At 37.2% G+C, this 20,559-nt stretch overlaps 1 protein-coding gene across 2 annotated transcripts in view; it reads left to right on the top strand.

Annotated features, from left to right (window-relative positions):
- The window catches only part of SAMSN1 (SAM domain, SH3 domain and nuclear localization signals 1), a 170,790-nt gene that overhangs the window by 42,670 nt on the left and 107,561 nt on the right, over positions 1-20,559 (top strand). For both annotated transcript variants that reach the window (XM_024927031.5, XM_055105188.1), the window contains 4 exons: positions 1,296-1,333; positions 4,636-4,722; positions 12,091-12,167; positions 20,104-20,169. In XM_024927031.5, coding sequence (XP_024782799.4) covers positions 1,296-1,333; positions 4,636-4,722; positions 12,091-12,167; positions 20,104-20,169 — 268 coding nt within the window. The remainder of the gene's footprint in view (positions 1-1,295; positions 1,334-4,635; positions 4,723-12,090; positions 12,168-20,103; positions 20,170-20,559) is intronic.

The following is a 20,559-nucleotide window of genomic DNA, read 5'->3' as shown; positions in this document are numbered from 1 at the left end:
GTTATTAAAAAATAAGAATTATTTTTTAAAAAGCATAATCACAATACCATTACTGCACTAGACAAATGACATTAATTTGCCAAATATACAGTCACTATTAAAATATTTCTGACAGACTCAAATGCTTTTTCAGAGTTGGTTTATTTAAATCAGGATCCAAAAAGCTCAGCTGGATTCAGTTCAGGTCTCTTAATTTATGTCTTTTCATTTATTTGTTGAAGAAACTGGAGTCTGTGTCCTGAAGAATTTCCCAGATTTTTGAATTTTGCTGATTGAATCCTTGTGTTTTTTAAAGCATGTTTTTCTCTACTCTATGTTTCCTGTAAACTTTTAGTTAAATCTCAAAGTGTGATAAGATTCAAATATATATAAAGTATGAAAAGGTTCAAATATGTATATTTATATATATATTCAAAAGTTGGTCTTCAGTGACTGTATACTTTCTGTTTTGTTGTATTGTAAGCCTTATGTCTAGTCTCATTGTTATTCACTTACCTCACTTTACAATACTATAAATAGTTGTATTTGTTTGGAATGCTTGCTGTGTGCCAAGAGATGTCCTAACCATTTTGCATTAAAAAATGAAAAGGAAACAAAAAATTAACAAAAAGGAAACCTTATCTATGCATGTTTTTGCTTACAATTTTGAGCTTGAAAAAAGGGTAACCTCGGTTTTAATTTAATGACAATAAAGAATATCAATAGTAGAAAACACTTAAGCTATAACAATGTTAGTTATGAGATATGTGTGTGTTCACCCACACACATGAATTGATTAGCATGATCATATTTTTATGACAGTGATATTGCTCAGTGGGTTCAGATGGTATCAGGTGGATCCATTGGCATAAAGTTGCCCATCAGCCTTTCAATTAGGCTTTATCAGTAATTGGTGATTATTCTCCAGATATTTTATTTTATTAGAGATTTCATAATGGTTATATACAATTTACATCATTCTTTCTGTATTTATTAACATAATTATTTGGAAAAGCACTTCCCCCCCAGTAACTGGTTATCCTGAGATACCTTCACGTAAAACGACTTACTATTTTTTTCAGGTCTTATGAATATCAGTTTCTCCATATTGCATAGAAATTTACAGACCCAAATTGTACTTGTATTTACTGTAATTTGCCACCTAGGGTTAGGAAGATTCAAGACCATAGGTAGACCTCGGTTAGAGGTAGAATTTATTTCTGCTCCCAAAGTGTTGCACATATTCTAATTTCTGTTTGATTTAAATGTTATTTATTAAATGTAGACTTAAATATCTGTTTCTTTTATTCTTCCAGGTTATTCCGGAGATTTATGTCTGAAAATAAAATATTTGGTTAGTGATTCCTAAGGTTACAAGTGTAAACGATGTATTCTGTCTCCCCAAAAGTTCTTTTCTCCTGCTCCTGTCACAAAGCAACAAAACTGATTAATGAAAGTCAAATTGAGTTGTCTTTGAATTATATAGAAGAACATTTTTTAAAAGTGGCTTCATTCTAACTTTAAATGGCTATGACAAAGAAATCATTGATTTATTTGCAATATTTTCCTTTTATATTTAAACAGAATAATCCTCTTTGGTAGTTCATTGGCTGCTCATCTTCCAGCTCTCCATGTGTAGCTTGGCTGCTCCGTGGTCAAGGTGACTTGTTAGAGATCTTTTTAGATCTGTGAATCTAGGAGACAATAAAAAATTAGCAGAAAGTGGTTTCATTATAAAAGTCTCTTCTACAACATTTCACACACCAAATCTTCTCTTTAGTTTCTGTGATAGCATTCATAGTAATAACACATGCAATCAGTTTGGTTTGTACTTTAATTCTAAAGTAAAAATCGATTTCTATTCATTATTTTTAGAAAGTTAATAGATTATCTCTCTTTTTACTTTACAGAAAATAGGGAGTCAGTAATTATAAAACATTCACAATGTGAAACATCTGGATCATCCAGTCAGTAATTTTATTTATTTAGTTATTTTTAAGACGGAGTCTCACTCTGTTGCCGGGCTGGAAATGCAGTGGTGCGATCTTGGCTCACTGCCACCTCTGCCTCCCGGGTTCAAGCAATTCCCCTGCCTCAGCCCCCAGAGTAGCTGGGACTACAGGCGCATGCCATCACACCCAGCTAATTTTTTGTATTTTTAGTAGAGACAGGTTTCACTGTGTTGGCCAGGATGGTCTCGATCTCTTGACCTCGTGATCCGCCTGCCTCGACCTCTCAAAGTGCTGGGATTACAGGCGTGAGCCACCATGCCTGGCCTCAATAATTTTTTTTAATATAGTGTGCCAAACTTGTGGGTACCCTTTTCCCTTTCCTTCTCCCCAGCAGAGGAGTCAGGTGCTCATACTCATTTCCTTCTTTTTTAAAAACCAATTTCCTGGTAGGATCTGAAAAGCTCATTCTGACTAAGGTGATACCCCACAATGGGTACAACTTTGAAGGATATCTGCGTTTTAATCAGGTTTCAATTCTCCCAGCAGTAGCATCTATAGGTGCTGGATCCTATCAGGGTCCTGCAGTCACTCGTTGTTAAATATTTTGAATATCAGCCCTAATTTGAATAGTGCACAGTCTTAAATAAAAGGAAGTAAGGCAACATTTTATTTTTCATCTAGATCCATTCTCAGTCTATTCTGCATGCACATACAGTACAACCAATATTTCTATCCTAACACAGTTCTTGATGATCAACTGCCTTTTCTATAATCAAAACATATGAGCAAATAGTGACTTTAGAAACAACTCAGCATGCTGAGTTTGTCTTCATGCTACACATAGGTTGCATTATTCAACATTTGTTTTATCAATGCATGATACAATATGTAGAATGATTTATCTGTAGTAAGTAATTTAGAAGGGACTCCAATTTTCCATTTGGTGCAATTCATTTCTTCACATGTCCAGGGCCTGCTTTAGATGTTGGGAGGACAAAGCTGAGCAAATCATTTATATTCCATTCAAGGATCTTAGAGTTTCTTGAAACTATCACAGCCCAGTGTTATTTCTACACAATTAGTTTGTTAGAAATGATGGAGAATCTAGAGGGTAAGGATAGTTTAACCTTTTCAGGATGCATAGAAACAATTGGTTATGACCCTGTCTCTACAAAAAAAAAAAAAATGTGCCTATCCTGGTGGCACATGACTGTAGTTTCAGCTACTTGGGAAACTGAGGCAGGAGGATAGCTATGGCCCAGGAATTTGAGGCCACAATGAGCTATGATCACACCACTGTACTCCAACCTGGGCGAGAGTAAGATGCTGTCTCAGAAAAGTAATAATAATTGGTTATGAATTCAAGAAAACTACAAAGAATAATGCAATCATAAGCTATCAAGAGACGTTAGAGTAACAGCATTCTATCATATATGGTGAAGTGCCTATGTAGTTCATGGGAATAAGTGGGTAGCCCACAGGATACCTGTTGTTGTCCATGAAGGACTAGAACTCCCTGATATGGGGGAACCCGCCACCGATAATTCAACTTGTGTTCTTTTCTATTTGTCTAAGTGTCAGCCAGTCTGAGAAATAAAGGGAAAGAGTACACAAGAGAGAAATTTTAAAGCTGGGTATCTGTGGGAGACATCACATGTCAGCAGGTTCTGTGATGCCCCCTGAGCCACAAAACCAGCAAGTTTTTATTAGCAATTTTCAAAGAGGAGGGAGTGCACAAATAGGGTGTGGGTCACAGAGATCACATGCTTCAAGGGTGACAAAAGATCACAAGGCAGAAGTTAAGGGTGAAACTAGAATCACTAATGAACTTCCATGTCCTGCTGTGCATGCATTGTCATGGTTCAAGAGCAGAGAACCAGTCTGACTAGAATTCACCAGGCTGGAATTTCCTAATCCTAGCAAGCCTGGGGGCACTGCAGGAGACTAGGACATATTTCATCCCTATCCACAGCTACATAAGGCAGACACTCCTAGGGTGGCCATTTTAGAGGCCGCGCCCTGGGAATGCGTTCTTTTCCCAGGGCTGTTAATTATTAATATTCCTTACTGGGGAAAGAATTCAGCGATATTTCTCTTACCCATTTTCGGTAATAAGAGAAATATGGCTCCGTCGTGCCCAGCCCACAGGCAGCCAGACTTTAAGGTTATCTCCCTTGTTCCCAGAAAATCGCTGTTATCCTGTTCTTAAGGTGCCCAGATTTGATATTGTTCAAACACACATGCTCTACAAACAATTTGTGCAGTTAACACAATCATCACAGGGTTCTGAGGCGACATACATCCTCAGCTTACGAAGATGACAGGATTAAGAGATTAAAGACAGGCATAGGAAATCACAAGAATATTGATTGGGGAAGTGATAAGTGTCTATGAAATCTTCACAATTTATGTTCAGAGATTGCAGTAAAGACAGGCCAGGCGTAAGAAATTATAAAAGTATTAATTTGGGGAACTAATAAATGTCCATGAAATCTTCACAATTTATGTTCTTCTGCCATGGCTTCAGCCGGTCCCTCCGTTCGGGGTCCCTGACTTCCTGCATCACCTAGAACTAGAGCTCTCTTAAGATACCACTTACCAAGTTGCAAATCCTGTGCTGAACTTGTTTTGATTTCAAATGTCTTATACTTACTGGACAAATGTTACTATGAATTCTGCTAACCAATTATCTGCTTCACTTTAGAAGGAAAAACTGTGAATGACAAAATCTGGCAGGACCACAGCAAGCATAAGAATGATTCCCACATCAGAAGGCCCTGTCAGCTAAAAGGTAATTGCTAAATTTAGTTCAGCTGACTTTGCATTTTCCCCAAGTAGTTTAAAGGGCAGGTAAGAAAAATTCACATCTTTCACCATGAAAATAAGCAGACCATTGTGGTCTACTTAAAAAGGAAAACCAAATAAGATAGAATATAATATGCATTATTATAAACTATTAATATATACATGTATACATATACATATGTGTATATATATCACATAGACACATGTACAGAAAGGAAGTGGAATCTGGTTAAGTTGACTGCTGAAGCAAATAAGCAATTGAAAAGAAAACTGAAAGTTTTAATGTACAAAAAATTTGAAAATATATTAAAAATTAGAGCACGAAAAAACTCTCTAAAGATAACATCGATATGTTAATAGTTACGTTTAAGTCTTCTTAAAAAATTTAAGAGAAATAACCTTGATTATGAATATAAAATGGAGTCATTTTATAATGTAAAAATTTCCAGGAGAGCAAATTAGCAGTCAGGTATAGAATAACATATTAATAGTATGTAATGTCATAATTAAAAGTACTTAACTTTGGGAAGGCAAGTAATAAAACAGAAAGTCTTAAGAGTTTACAAAGATGAAAAACCATATCAAAAGTTGATCTGCTTGGTATTCACCCCCAAGTGTTATTGGAATGAGAAAAAAATTGATTATTTTAACTATTGATGATTCAAGCATCTAGAAATTTCACCTGGGAGTGAAGAATGGATTGGGAACCTTAGGAGTTTGCCTAGTGCCCTATTCTACTGTGGCTGCAAGACAAAGTCCTTTCACTCTCCTGTGTCCTCTCCTTATGCAGAAGGAAGGAGTCTCTCCCCAGGCTGCAAGCTGTGCTGCCTGGGATTGGGAAAGGGGTGATGAAAGCATCCCTTTGGCCACTCCTGCTGATATCTTACTAGATCATGTGCACCTCAGTCCCACTGGCTTTGAGCCCAGCACAGCACCAGGAATTGCCCAGGAATTTCAGGCCCTGTTGTATGGACTGCCTTTCAAGTTTACTTAGGACCCCAAAGTGCTTCAGCCCACTGTGGAGGGGCTAGTCAGAATTTGGGGGCAAGTCTATATGCTCCCCCTGTAGTGGACAGCTGAATTTTGCCCTGTGTTGCTTTGCACTGTGAGAAACAGCACTGAGGTCAATGCAAAGTCCCATAATAACTTTGCTCTCCCTTTCCCAAGCACAAAGATTCTCTCTCAGCACCATGAGGATGCTACCAGGAGATAGAGGAGGAGGGTGGAGTCAGCAATCCAAAACCACCTTTCCTACTTTTTTCAGTGCCTCTTTCAAGGATATGATGTTAGAACCAGGTATTGTGATCATTCACCTGATTTTTAGTTACTTATGGAGGTGCTCTCTTGTGTGAATAGCTATTCAAGTTGGTATTCCTGTGAGAGGGATGATTACTGAGGGTTCTATTCAGCCACCTTGCTCCACTTCCCTCTCTATCATGTTTGGATTGGACTCTGTCTTTACCACATGGATGCCAGCTATATGCATCCACACCTTCAGTCAGTTAATCAAACATTTGTCTATCAGTTTCTCTATTCATCCGCCATTCCATTTATCTATTAATCCTTCTATAAGCACATGTTGTATTTTAGATTATTGTATGTTGATCTATGGATAAAGAAGGTATAATGGTGTTACAGATTATTTTAGATGTAAATTTTTCCATAAATTTCTTCAAGCATTCTATTTCCTAAAACTACCTTTCTCTTATGTATGTTTTTTGTTTTGTTTTGTTAATTTGGGAATAATAGGCAGGGAATTCTATTATAGCTACACTGAAAAAGCAGCAAAGAATCCTGACCTTAGATGAGTTACTTCTGGTTGCTTTGTCAGAGAAGGAAGAAAGAAAGGCTTTACAGAATTTTTCCCAGCTTTGATATTTCTCAGGGTCTTGAGTGACCATGCGTGTTCAGCGAGTGCGTGTGCATGTGTGTGTCCAAGAACCTCAGCAGACATTTCAGTAGTAGCAATTGAGTCACTGGACATTTCCTAGAGATTAATGCCATGCTAGGAAGAGTTGATGGCCAGAGACCAAGGCTGTCTGTAACATTATAAATTGAAGGGAGAAATTCAAGACCACAAGTTGTAGGCTCAAATTTTATGGGTATAGTGGTTTCATTTGGAAGGCTCAGAGTATTTCTAAGTAATTAGTGACCTATGTATCAACCTAAAATATTTCTTTCTCATTTTAAACACTCCTTTTTAGCTGTTAATTGCATAACTACTTAAGAGTAGTTTCCTGTGCCTGAGGATAGGCAGTCTGTGGAGTTCAGTGAGATAAAGATAGGAAAGTACATCATTGCTGTCATCCACAACCCACATGATTTTATTAGATACTAATGAAATTGTAAAGATAGCTTCAATAAAATAGAAGAAAATATATAGGGAAATAAACTGTAGGAGTGACATTAACTCCTAAGCAATCTTATAAAATTCAAGGCCAAAAAAAGTAATTTTCCTCAATTTCAATTTCAAAATGATATTTCTACATTAACACATTATATTAATAGCATTTCAGCCCTAAAGAGTATTGGGACCTGATGAAAAAATTCCATAGGCTATATTTAGCTAAGATTTCTGTCTGGTGTATTAATCCATAGCTCAACAACATGACTGTACTATATAGGTTAAGACCAAATTTATCAGAATAAGCTGAGTTCCAGATGCATAATATTTTTAGTTTATCTAGTCCATTTCCTTCTTCTAAGGAGATTTTTATCTAAGCCTACATCTGTTCTATTAAAAGAGACTACATCTGTAAAATAATGTAGAATAAATTGAATGCTTAGGACTTTACAACTAAAAAATTGGCATAGCTTAGGTGTGAGGAGAAATTAATCTATAATTCAGGTTAATTGTTAAATTTTCAGCATTATAGATAGGAAGAATATTTATAATATTTATTTTAGTAAGTTAAAGTCCATTTTAAAATATGTAAATTTATTTTGACTTTAGTTTATAAAAAAGAATTGAGAAGAACAAACTTTTGAATCTGTGAATTGGAGTTTACCTAAGATTAAGTTATGATTTAAAGATAATTTCAAGAACAGAGTTTTCATATTTTATACCAGAAAGTACAAAGAATAAAAATAAATCAACATTTAAAAAATAATAAAAAGGAAACAAAACATATTTGGAGATTCAGAAATTTTTCAATCAATCAGTGTAACTGTGACAGACTATTCCACAAGAAAAAGCTGGGGAAAAATGGCGTATGTTAGTAAGGGAAGTGAGGGACCAGACAAAGTCAGAAAACAATGTTAGTAATAAGAGAAACATTAACTTCATCTATACTGCTGCAAACTTACTTTAAAAAGAAATCTTCTTGACCGGGCGCAGTGGCTCACGCCTGTAATCCCAGCACTTTGGGCGGCCGAGGTGGGCGGATCATGAGGTCAGGAGATCAAGACCATCCTGGCTAACACGGTGAAACCCCATCTCTACTAAAAATACAAAAAATTAGCCGGGCATGGTGGCGGGCGCCTGTAGTCCCAGCTACTCGGGAAGCTGAGGAAGGAGAATGGCGTGAACCTGGGAGGCGGAGCTTGCAGTAAGCGCAGATCGCGTCACTGCACTCCAGCCTGGGCGACACAGCGAGACTCCATCTCAAAAAAAAAAAAATAAAATAAATGAATAAATAAATAAATAAATCTTCTTTACATATGGCTTAGTGAGATTAATTATAAAAGGAGGAACCCAGTGGGAAAGAAGAGGTGTTCTTAAGGCCTTCTACTCTAGTCCACCATTTGAATTACCATTGGTTTGAAACCTAATTTCTCTCCTGAATTCTAGTCAATATTATTTGGCCAGCCTCTTCAATGTAATATAAATATTTTGGCTTAATTTTTCAAGATCTTATTAATTATTTTTCTTCGTTGGTCTGATGCCAAGTAGCTTAATTTTAAGATGGCAAAAGATGGTATAAATTCACAAATATATTCACCATTCTGGTTAATTTTCAGGAAACACACATTTAATTTTAGAAAAACTTATTTCCTAAGAGCAGGTAATTTAACTCTGGCCAAACTAGACTACATGAGGAATACCAGAGGGAAGTTCTACTTCACACCTCTAAATGCTTGCTTACAAGGTGGGAATAAACTCCCTGAGGAAAGGGTACCCACTGTATGGTGTGATGCCTCATATAGCCAAGGAAGGCTTTCTGAATTCAACGATGAGACCACTTAGACTTCTAGTGTTTTATACAAATGAATCTTAGGATCCTTCAGTTCTTCAGAGGAGTTCTTCCTGAGATTATAGTTGCCTATTTGAAAATTAATATGGTCAGAAGTATCTATGCTAGAATAATCTAAAAGCTGATTAGAAATAAAAACTTTTTTTACATCATCCCTTGCTGCCTCTGTATTTGAAGGGCACTTGTAACCTCAATTTTTATGCTGGATGGCATATTTTTATGCACATTGATGTTGGTAATCTACCATGTAGTTCATGCATGTTCTGATAATCTATTGTGGCAAACAAACCATTCCAATAGTTAGTAGTATAAAAGAACATCTTATTAGGCTCACACACTTGCAGGTCAGTAATTCAGTTGGGGAACTGGTTCACAGTGTGATGTCTGAGGCTTCATTTGGGAAGACTTGAATGACTGGGGAGGACTTCGACATCTGGTAGCTGGAGTCATACAGAGGCTCCTTCACTTACATGTCTGACAACTAGTGTAGGTTAGGCCAGGCTCAGCCGGGCAGCCAACTACAGAACCTGTATGTGGCCTTTTCATGTCACTCCATCTTCTCCCAGCCTCAGGGTTGGGTTTCAAGTGTGTGCAACATTCAAGGGAGCTTCACACATCACAGGAAGAAGCATCTAGGAATGAACATCCCAAGAACCCAAGGTAGAAGCTGCAAGATTTCTTGTTTTGTAATTGTTTTTTGTTTTTTGCTTTTTGAGACAAGGCCTCACTCTGTTGCCCAAGCTGATCTTAAACTCCTGGCCTCAAGCATTCCTCTGCCTCAGCGTCCCAAGCAGCTGGGATATAGGTCCTCCACTGCCCCCGGCTTATACAAGGCTTCTTTAACCTAACCTTGGAAGTCACAAAATATTACTTCCACTGCACTCTACTGTGACAAGTGAGTCACTAAGATCACCCCAGAGTCAACAGGAGAAGAATTAGACTCCATTTCTTGATGGAATGGGAAAGTCACTTTGCAAAAAAACACATGGAATGGGAGGCATGGTTGTGGCCAACTTTGGAAAATATAGCCTGCATTTTGTCTAATTCAACTCCTGCCTTTGCTGCTACTTAGGACCAAATAGATTCTGTCTTTATAAAACATTTTTGGAGAGTAATATTTGGGAATCATAAATAAACAAAAACGTGTAAGACCAGACACCAAAGGTTTAAGTGTGCCTAATTTAGTCCCAGCCCTTAAAGGTCCCCCATTTTCTATAGCAGGGGCTGTAAAATGGTACCTCTGTAGCTGAATTTATTCAGAAGAAAAGCTTGTTTGGGGCCATATGTTGTTTTAAAAATCAGGAAATTTTACATTAAGATCCGTATATTTGTATATCCTTGAAAAACATGAGGGAAAGTTCCAATCCAGGACCCAAAGTCTCAGGTGACTTCAACTGAGAGAGCTGAGAGCCATGGCTACTCTTTAGCTGTGGAGCTGGATTTTAAGCTCACTGTAGAATTCCCATTGCCTTCTTGATCTAATTAACTTCATTTAGTTATATATTTGATTCCTGTAGATATTTATATTTACAACATTGGTCTAATGGTTTATGCCCAAATTCTTCCATCTGGTACTCAGGGCCCATTACAATTTGGCCTCAGTCACCTATCCAGCCCTACCTCCTCTTACTCTATATGCAGAATTGCCCTCTGGCCTAACCAGCCTCAATCTCTACACTTAATTAAACATGTTCCATTTATGCTGCATAATAGGCCAGGGTTCATGGCATCACTGCTATATTTACACCTTTTCCTTTCCTTCCACTTTTTCAAACTGTATCGATACTTCAAGCTTCCATTCTGGCCTTGTCTCTTCCACAAGTTCTCTGAGTCATAGTGGTCTCTCTCCATAGTATTGTGTGTGAATCACTTATTATTCTGCCTTGTGTTGTTATGAAAGTGCATTGCACACATTCGTATCTTATTTTCTCAGCTTGATTCCAGATTCTAGAACACAGGAGGCCACTTTACTGTTCTTTTTCTATACCCAGAAGAATGCTTATAGAAGGAGTCATTCAAAATTCCTGTAAAAAGGTGACTAAAAGAGACAAGATGGAAAGGAATAAGAGGGGAGGCAATATTTTTTTTTTCCCAGTTCAGAAACTAAAAACCAAGCTGCAAAAGCTCAGCTTCTAGCAGCCTGACCCTGTGACATAAATTCTTGATTCAAAGAACCAGATCAAAAAATCAGCTCATTTTAAAATTTAGGTACTTTCTGGAATTCTGTTGTATGGTTACTCTCATTTTAAATATTAAGTTATTGGTGCAAATAACTTTGAGACTGAGCTGTGAATTGAACATATCTTTTAACTATAGCTATGATGGAGATCTGGAGAAAAATCTGCACCTATTTATCACTGTGCATGGAGGATAGGACTTGCCTGTCCCTGCTTCCACTGCAGAATATGAGAATGAGGAATAGTAGAAAACTGAAGCCATGGTTGCAAGTAAATAGGAGTGAAAGTGAAAGGAAACGGCCCTGGTCTGCTGACCAGGTGATGTTGGGTTGCACTCTCCTTATCTGTAAAATAAGAGGCTTGGATTAAGTGACCCATAAAGTCTTGTCCTCTTTTAACATACCATATATTTCAGACTTAAATAAATGAAGCTCCCATTTGCAGGAGCTAAAAGGGAAGTGCTGCTACATTTGAAAAGGTTTCATTTAGCTGCAAGCAAATGGATGCTACATTGCAAAGCTTTCACTAAAGCATGCATAGAACAATTTCAACATAAATAATTCATGTTGAGAAGACCTAAGCTAATGAAGCTCAAAATGCCAGGGGTGGAAAGCTTAGTTTAATAGAAACAGGTGAGGTGATAACTGCATGGAGTCATAGCATGTTGAAGTTAGAAGTGGCTTTTGTGGCTAGTCCACAATCCTATTATTACCAAGAAAGGGAGTCACAGTGAATTTCCATCACTTCCTCAGGGACACAGATGGTCAGCGGCATCCCTATTTTGTTAAATTTCTATTTTATTTTGATCTGTTTCTTGTAAAAAAAAAAGAAAAATAGCATATATTTAACAAAAAAAAATATTTTTGACGTAGCCAATGTAATGTCTTACAGACTAAATAAAAACATGAGTGTTAAATGGCACCGAAACTTCCTAAATCCTGTAATGTCTGATATTCTGTATGTAACAGTTATCTCTTTTCTTAGATCTAAATGAAGATGATTTTCTAAGTAACAACATACATACCTATCAAGGAAAAACTCTACAAGGAACTTCCTATCAGGTAATGTGAATAATCAGCATTTGCGTGTTTTGTGAAAATCGTCTTGTTACTCAGCTCTGTAATATATTAGGCATAGTGTACAATACTTACACAGCCTTTTAGCTAGTTTCTATTTAGTTATTATAGGTTGTTTTATAATTGATATGCTTATGTCCCTGTGAATTGAAATATAAATGAAAAAAATTCAATGATGATAAGATAATAAACTATTTTGATTTTGCAAAACATCATGTTGTACAGCCTTTTGATAAGTAACTCTGGGAATATTAAATTAATATACTGGGATGTTCCTGTCAAGACCTATGCTAAACACTTATATAAAAACATAAACTGTGAGTCCTGACCAATCCCTTTCAAAATTGCATTAATTAGCCCAGGAGTTTGGATAATTAAAAATGTCTGAATGTTTGGCCTCACTAATAATAGTAATGTAACATTAATCAATGGCCAAATACTTGCTATTCACCCTGTAACAAGAGAGGATATATGAGTCAACAAGGCCAATTCAGGCATCAGACTGACTTTTGATATTTTCTCTGACAGCCATGAGGTTCTCTTTAATCATTCTGATAGTTTCATTAGAAAATTTAGAACTGAACTTCTTCGGTGCAGTGGATAGAAGGTACATAGCATATGAATTATAACGTGCTGATTTGGTGAGGAAGGGGGGGCTCACATTCCTAAATCCAGCCTGATTCCTGAGGCTATTGGAGGCCCTCCAATAAATTAGATGGTAGATCATGATTTTGATCCACTAGAGTTTCTGCTGACTGCTCTGATGCTACCAGAGTGATAGGCCTATGCTACAAGATGTGATAACACATTGCCCTTGTAGTATCTCCCAGTGGGTTCTCCCACAGTGCAGGGATGAGAGCTCTGATATCAGACAGAGCTCAGTTTGAATCTTGCTTTGACTGTTAGTAGCTATGTGGCATTGTGCAATTTACTTAGACGCTCTCTGCCTCTGTTTTTATCATCTGTAAAATACATCTATAAAAAATATCTCAGTACTTTCATGGGATTCAGTGAGACCTGTCATTAAAACACTATAGTTCTATGTCTGGTAGTTAAGACATACTTTCAAAAATTTATTTGTTGTCATTGCTCCTCCTCTTTTCTTCCTCTTCTCCCTCACCCTCCTTCTCCTCTTACTCTTTCAAGGGCTTAATAAGACTTGCACAAGCACAGCTGGAAGATTATCTCTGAAACAAGCAGTCTCATTTTCCTAAATTCAGATGAGACCTCAGATATAATATCTAAGTGAAGCATTGTCTGCTGGCCAGGAGAAAAATAACAGCTGGTTTACTGGAATAGCTCACTAGACATGCCTTCTGCCAAGAGGAAATCCTTCTGTAGGTTTTTAGTAGAAAAATAGACCCGTTTCGTGGAAAGAAGAAAGTAACATAGAAAGTTCTTTGAATAAAATGGTTAAAGATAAATCTTTACCTTAACAACAATGCTTCTGAAGGTTAAAATTGGGCAAGAACTGGTGCTTCCAAATGGTAACCATTCAACTGTGACATGTAGTGTATCACTAAAGATCGAAGGAATTCATACCTAGTGACAGACAAGCAGGAGCCATCTAATCTAAAAATCCTCATTTGGGAGTAGGCACTGGTCTTATCTAAATTTTATTCACAGTAGACATTCAATTGAATTTAACTAAGAAACACTTATCTATATGACAGAATAGTTTAACAAGGAGTGTTATGCAAAATATTAATTTATTAACTCCTTGTGACTGAGGAGAAGGAGATGCAAACTATCTGTTGAAAGATGGGGAAGAGAGGGAGCCACTGTCAAATGGAGAAGCTGGTGTGAGTAGCAAAGTGGCTTGTCAGTGTGCATAAGAGTGGACTATGGCATGAAACTTGGCCTTCCATCAGTGAACAAATGACTATCAGATAAGTGTTTTTCCAAGTGTATCTGAGGACTGTCTGTATCAGCCTCAACTGGAGTATTACTTAAAAAGGCAGACTTTGGTGCCATACTCCTGTTCACCTGGATCATCATGACTGGAGCCTAGGAAGTGGTATTTTTATGTGACAATATTCAGTACACAAACCATGAAACTCTTGAATTCAAGAGAGTTGGTGAGTGTCTTAGTCCATTTTGTGTTGCAATAATACAACACAAAATAAAGAAACAATAATAAAAACAAAATAAAGAAATACTTCAGACCGGGTAGTTTATAAAGAAAAAGGTTTATTTGGGTCACAATTATGATGGCTGGAAAGTTCAAGATTGGGCATCTGCATTTGGTGAGGGTCTCAGGCTGCTTCCACTCATGGCTGAAGGTGAAGGGGACCCAGAGATTCCAAGGCAAAAGAGGAAGCAAGGCAGGGAGAGGTGCACCCCTAGCTCTTTGAAACAACTGGCTCTCACAGGAACTAATAGAGTGAGAACTCACCACTGAGGGAGAACATTAACCTATTGTAGAAGGATTCAGCCCCATAACCCAAACACCTGCCATTAGGCCCCATGTATTAGTCCTGTCTCACAATGTTATGAAGAAATACCTGAGGCTAAGTAATTTATAAAGGAAAGAGGTTTAATTGACTCACAGTTCTGCCTTGCTGGGGAGCCCTCAGGAAACTTACAACCATGGCAGAAGGCTAAGGAGAAGCAGGCACCTTCTTCACAGGGTGGCAGGATGAAGTGAGTGCAAGCAAGGGCAATGCCAGATGCTTATAAAACCATCAGATCTCATGAGAGTCACTCATTATTATGACAGCAGCATGGGGGAAACTGCCTCCATGATCCAGTTACCTCCATCTGATCCCGCCCTTGACACGTGGGAATTACGGGGATTACAATTCAAGATGAGATTTTTTGTGAGGACACAATGAAACCATATCACCCCACATCCAATATTGAGGGTCAAATTTCAACATGAAGTTTGGAAACAACAAACGTCCAAATTATAGCCATGAGTATTTGTTCACAGATGGGATATCTCATGATTTTAACTTTATAAACCCAAACTTGGCTTAGGTATGGTCTTGGAAGACAACAGCCTCATGGAAAAAGTGAAGTTTATTTTTGTTCCCTATTATGAAGAAGATATAAATTCATTGTAGAATTTCTTAAAACTATGTATAAATAGAAAGAGTTAAAATAACAAATAGTATCCTAGTGCAAATATTTTCCTATGATCATTTCCTGAATATTAGTAACATGGGATAAAGTTTGTAGAATGTAAAACATTTTATAGTTATAATTATCATATGACCATGCTTACGAAATATATTTCAGACACTAAAAATGATCAGAATTAAATATTTAATTCCCAACCAGAACGTACTTAAGCAAACATGTTTCCTTCATGTTCTCAAAATGGAAGAGAAGATCTCAAGCATGGAAGAAGTTACACAGAATCAGGTAGCAGGGCAAAAGAAAGAGTTCATGGAATGCTTTCTCCAGTACCCACTTTGCCCCACGTATATTTCTGCATAGTTAGCCCGGGATAAACTTCCTGGAGAACCAGGCTTATGGAAGAAGTGCTGATGGGTAGAGCTTGAAGCAAAGCAGTCTGCTTAGAAATGTGATCATACACCAACTATAAAGAACATCTTGGGAAAACTTGACTCCCAGCATTTATTTTTGCATTCTTGTTCTTGTTTGTTCTTCTCTGGCAGCATTCAGCTGATGGCTCAAACATTTTGTAGCATATTAAAAGGGGAATAAAATATGCAGTAATACAGACTTTGGGCTAATATATTTTCAAAAGTGTTGCATGCCTCATTTCTCTCTTAAATTCTGAGGTTGCATTCAGCCTTCAGAGTATCATTCATATTCATGATAGAAAAGAGAGACAATATTTATTACCTTCAGTGCTGGTGATATTAAGCACTGTCAAGCACCCCTACCCAGGACTGAACCAGAACATTTTCTTTCTCAGCTCCTTTGCTGAGAAAAAGTGTTGCTAATTGAATTAATTAACCCATTTCAATCAATTTCTTTCTTCGTGTCTTTCACTATGGAGATTGCAATTTTCAGCATTTGAATTCTCAGCCTCCCCAGTAGTTAGGGGTGGCCATGGAATCCAGTTGTGGCCAATGAAATATAGTCAGAAATTCCAGAGGAGGACTTTCTTTTTTGGAAAATAAAAAAAATAAGGCAGAGTCTCATGAGGATAAAGCTTTGTTTTTTGCTCTCTTTCCTGCCTGGAGCTGGATGTAATACCTGGTAAGTCAGCAGCTGTCTTCCAGCCATGAGGCAAAGGCACACATGAAGGACGGTGGAGCAGGCACATGCATAGAGCCTGATTCACTGAGGACATCCTTGAGAAGCGGCACCCGGGTTGGAAACCCTATGTCTGCACTTCTATTTTACAGAAACATAAGCCCCATACTTGTTTAAGCCACCACTGTTGGTTATTCTCTTCCTGAAAGCTGAATACATTTCTGATACCTTATTTTTAAAACAATCACTTTTGCTAATGCTAAACTCTGCTCTATGTAAGCAATCAGACAAAACTGTGTCCACAGTTAAACAGTGTCTAGACTCACCTCTTATTGCACAAACTAAACTAGCCTCCTTCAGTTCTCATGTAGTGTAACCAGCATTTAGAGTTAGTCATTTAGTCCTTAAGATGAAAATTGGATTACTAACAAATAAAATATTGGCCATACACATCCCATTGGCTATATTAAACTGTACCCAACATAGCACACAATTTTTGGGAGATGCGTGTAGAATGGACAAAATGGGACCAATTTTTCATGAGCTTAACTGAGGTCACAACGCTGGGTCACTGGAGAAATAATTTAAGTTTATGCTGTGATATATTAACAAGCAGGAGAGACAGGTCTTTCACTAGGTTTTATCAGACAGATTTGAGGGAGTTCTAAACAAAAGTGTGAACAATCTAAAAGGTGGAAAACAAACAAACAAAAAGAGTCCAAAATGACAGTGTCAACCAAATGATAGTCTTTATGTATGACATGATTATATTATGATGAAATAATGATATTGTGTATTGATCAATGTTTCTTATTTCAAGTACTTTCTTATCCATTATATGACTTTTAACTATTGTATTACATATCTATTGATGCATAACAAATTACTTTAAAATTTAGGGGCTTAAAACAAACAAAAAAAATTATTTCACAGTCCCTGTGGGTCAGGAGTTGGGGAGTGGTATAGCTGGGCATTTCTAGCTTAGAGTCTCTCATGTGGTTATAATCTCAGGTGGTTAGTGTCTCTCAAGGTGTTATCTGAAGGCTTGACTGGGGCTGAAAGGTTTGTTTCTAACTCCCTCTCATGGCTATAGGTAGATGACCTCAGTTTTTTGATGGGAATTGACTGCAGGGATAGGTCCCTTGCCACTTTGGTCTATCCATGAGGCTGAGTGTCTTCGCAGAATGTCATCTGGTTTCCCCAGAGTGAGTATCTAAGACACAGAACAAGAAGAGGCTACAATTCCTTTTAAGATCTAATTTCAGAAGTTAAACATCATCACTTCCATTTTATTCTATTTGTTAGAAGCAACTCACTAAATCCAGCTCACACTAAGGGTGAGGGGCAGTCTTAGGTTCCACCTTCTGAAGACCTCTTCAGTGTAAAAGAATTTGTGAGTGTATTTTAAAACCACTAGAACTACCTAATAGTATTTTGAGGTTATAGACAGAGAAGTTTTCTACTTCCAAAGAGCAGGATTATAACTTATTTTGCAGGTAGGAAGAATATAGGGCTATATTTCGTTATCTTGAAAAAAAATCTAATCTCCTCTTTAATAGTAGAAGACTTTCAAGAGTGGCTTTTGTTGGTATTAAAGAAACAGGTTATTAAAATGGAATGCAAATCTCTTGTTTCCGGTGAAATAAAATTAAGATCATATTGGATTTTCTCATTTCCTTATCCGAAGTTATACTGCATTAATGATGTGTACTTTCACGTTTAAAGAAGAGAGTTTAAGCAACTCTACATTTAGCTTTTATTTAAAAAAGAAGAAATACTTGATTCTAACAAATAATTTTTATGAATGAACTCCACAAATGTATGGGTGTTTTACTTTTTGATTTCCCTAAAAGATTGAGAGGACTTATTTGGTATTCCTTAGCATCATTCTCATGCATTTTTAAAAAGGAATTTCGCAACCCAGAGAATGGCTAGTAAATGCACTCTTATATACTGTGTCAAAAATAAAATCCAACCACTTAGTACTTGTTGCAGTCACTTCAGCTACTTTGTCAGTTTTCTGCTTCAAACCTCTTGCTCTTTGGCTATATTTTGTGTGCTAGAACTCCAGAATTCTGCTGGGGTTTAGACTTTATGGAAACCAAACTTGCCTTACATTTATATGAGTAAAAACACTGGACTTTAAACTTGTTGCTTAAACTCTCTGTGCTTCAATTTCCTTATGTGTAAAATATTGACAATAAAACTTCTTGCGATTGTCATAAATATTTAAATAAAGGAGCATACTCCCTCAAGATGTTTAATGAATATTCATATTTCCCTGTCTCTAAATTCCTCTTAATCTCATTGCAGACTCTCCCCAGAATAAAATTTGAAATCACCTTTGTCTTAGTTCTTTCAGGCAGTTATAGCAAAGTACCTTAGGCTGGGTAATTTGTAAAAACAGAAACGTATTTCCCACAGCTCTAGAGGCTGAGAAGTCCAAGACAAGGCACCAGCAGATTCAGTGTCTGCTTCATAAAGGGAGCAAGGCAGCCCCCCTCAACCTCTTTTATAAGGGCTCTAATTCCATTCATGAGGGCCCTCATGACTTAGTTACTTCCCCAAAAGCCCCACCTCTTAATACAATCCGATATAATTTGTGTAAGTGTTCCTGCCCAAATCTCCTGTTGAACTGTGTTTCCCGGTGTTGGAGGTGGGGCCTGGTAGGAGGTGATTAGATCATGGGACTGGATTTCTCATGAATGGTTTAGCATTACCCTATTGGAGCTGTTCTCATGACAGTAAGTGAGTTCTCATGAGATCTGGTTGTTTACAAGTGTGTAGCCCCTCCGCCTTCATTCTTTGGCTCTTGCTCCTGAAATGTAAGAAAGCCTGCTCCCCCTTTGCCTTCCACCATGACTGGAGGCTTCCTGAGGCCTCCCCTACAGCAGAAGCCACTATGTTTCTTGTACAGCCTATAGAACTGTGTGAAAATTGCACTTCTTTTCTTTGTAAATTACCCAGTCTTAGGTATTTCTTCACAGCAATGTGAAAATGGACTAATACACTATCATATTGTGTATTACATTCCAACATATTAATTTGGGGGCAACACAAATATTCAGACCACAGCACCATTTTATTACCTGTTATAGACTCCATCAAATGCCCTTTGCTGCAGTCCTGAAGTGCCCTAGGTAGAAATTGTTTGATATCAGGTACATAAAGTTTTCAAAAGGAGTAGAAGCTGACAGTTAGAAGGTTACACTGACAGGTACCAAATGTAATAAAAGACATCCCACACTATGACTTGAGATATTAATCCAAATGTATATTTGGTTTGAGTTTAAACTCAATTAGAGTATCTAAAATGGATGTCCATTGTGTACCTAATAATGTAGAGCACTAAGGGATTAGAGTGGGCTGCTTCATAAAACATTCGGGATCCCCCCTTTCCACCAACCCTTCTAAATGTGAGATCATGGATTGGAATTGCTCTATGTGAGGGCTGAGGAGTGAATCTAATACACATAGACACATACACATATCACACACACATATATGGATATATAATGTGTATATACTATGTATACATACACATATTCCATATTTGTCTATATATGTGTATATATGCAGATGAAGTCACTGATGAAACATTAATCAGTGTACTTTGATAACAAGATAATTATTTCTAATTAAGACAGCGAATCCTTTCCCAATTAGTTTGGTAGCTTTGTGGAGTTTTTTTGTTTTGTTTTTTAAAGAATGTTAACATTAGTTGTCTCTTTTTCCTTTTCTAATTTCTAAGGTGACCTCTGAATGTTGGAGTCCATTTCACTATCAAAGACATGTTGAGACCACTGTTGATGAACTGGTGAGACATTTCTTCCCAGATGTAACTATTTAAGTGGATTTCCCATCTCTTTTCCACTCATTTTAATGCCACAAGCACTGTTTTCTATAGTTCTTTATTACTTCTGTTTTCAGCTGCCACAAGGAAGTGTTTCTAAAGAACATAAAAAGAGGCTTGTGCTTATTGAGTGGTTTTCTGAACTAAAAGGAGCATAAAGCATTTCCTTCAAAGAAGGAAAGGTTGTTATATAAAAAATTTTCCCTAAAATTTAGCAATTTTTCCTGAGATAGGAAAAAATTTATAATGTGAAAAAGCATGTCGTCTGATTTTGGGGGAAATAGGTGTTATCCCATCTTTCTGGGAGAAGTGTACATCATTGTAGCATTGCTAAAAAAGAGAACTTGGAAACAG

Source organism: Pan paniscus, chromosome 22 (genome assembly GCF_029289425.2).
Source record: "Pan paniscus chromosome 22, NHGRI_mPanPan1-v2.0_pri, whole genome shotgun sequence".
Lineage (NCBI taxonomy): Eukaryota > Metazoa > Chordata > Mammalia > Primates > Hominidae > Pan > Pan paniscus.
This window is presented reverse-complemented; position numbering and strand designations above follow the sequence as displayed.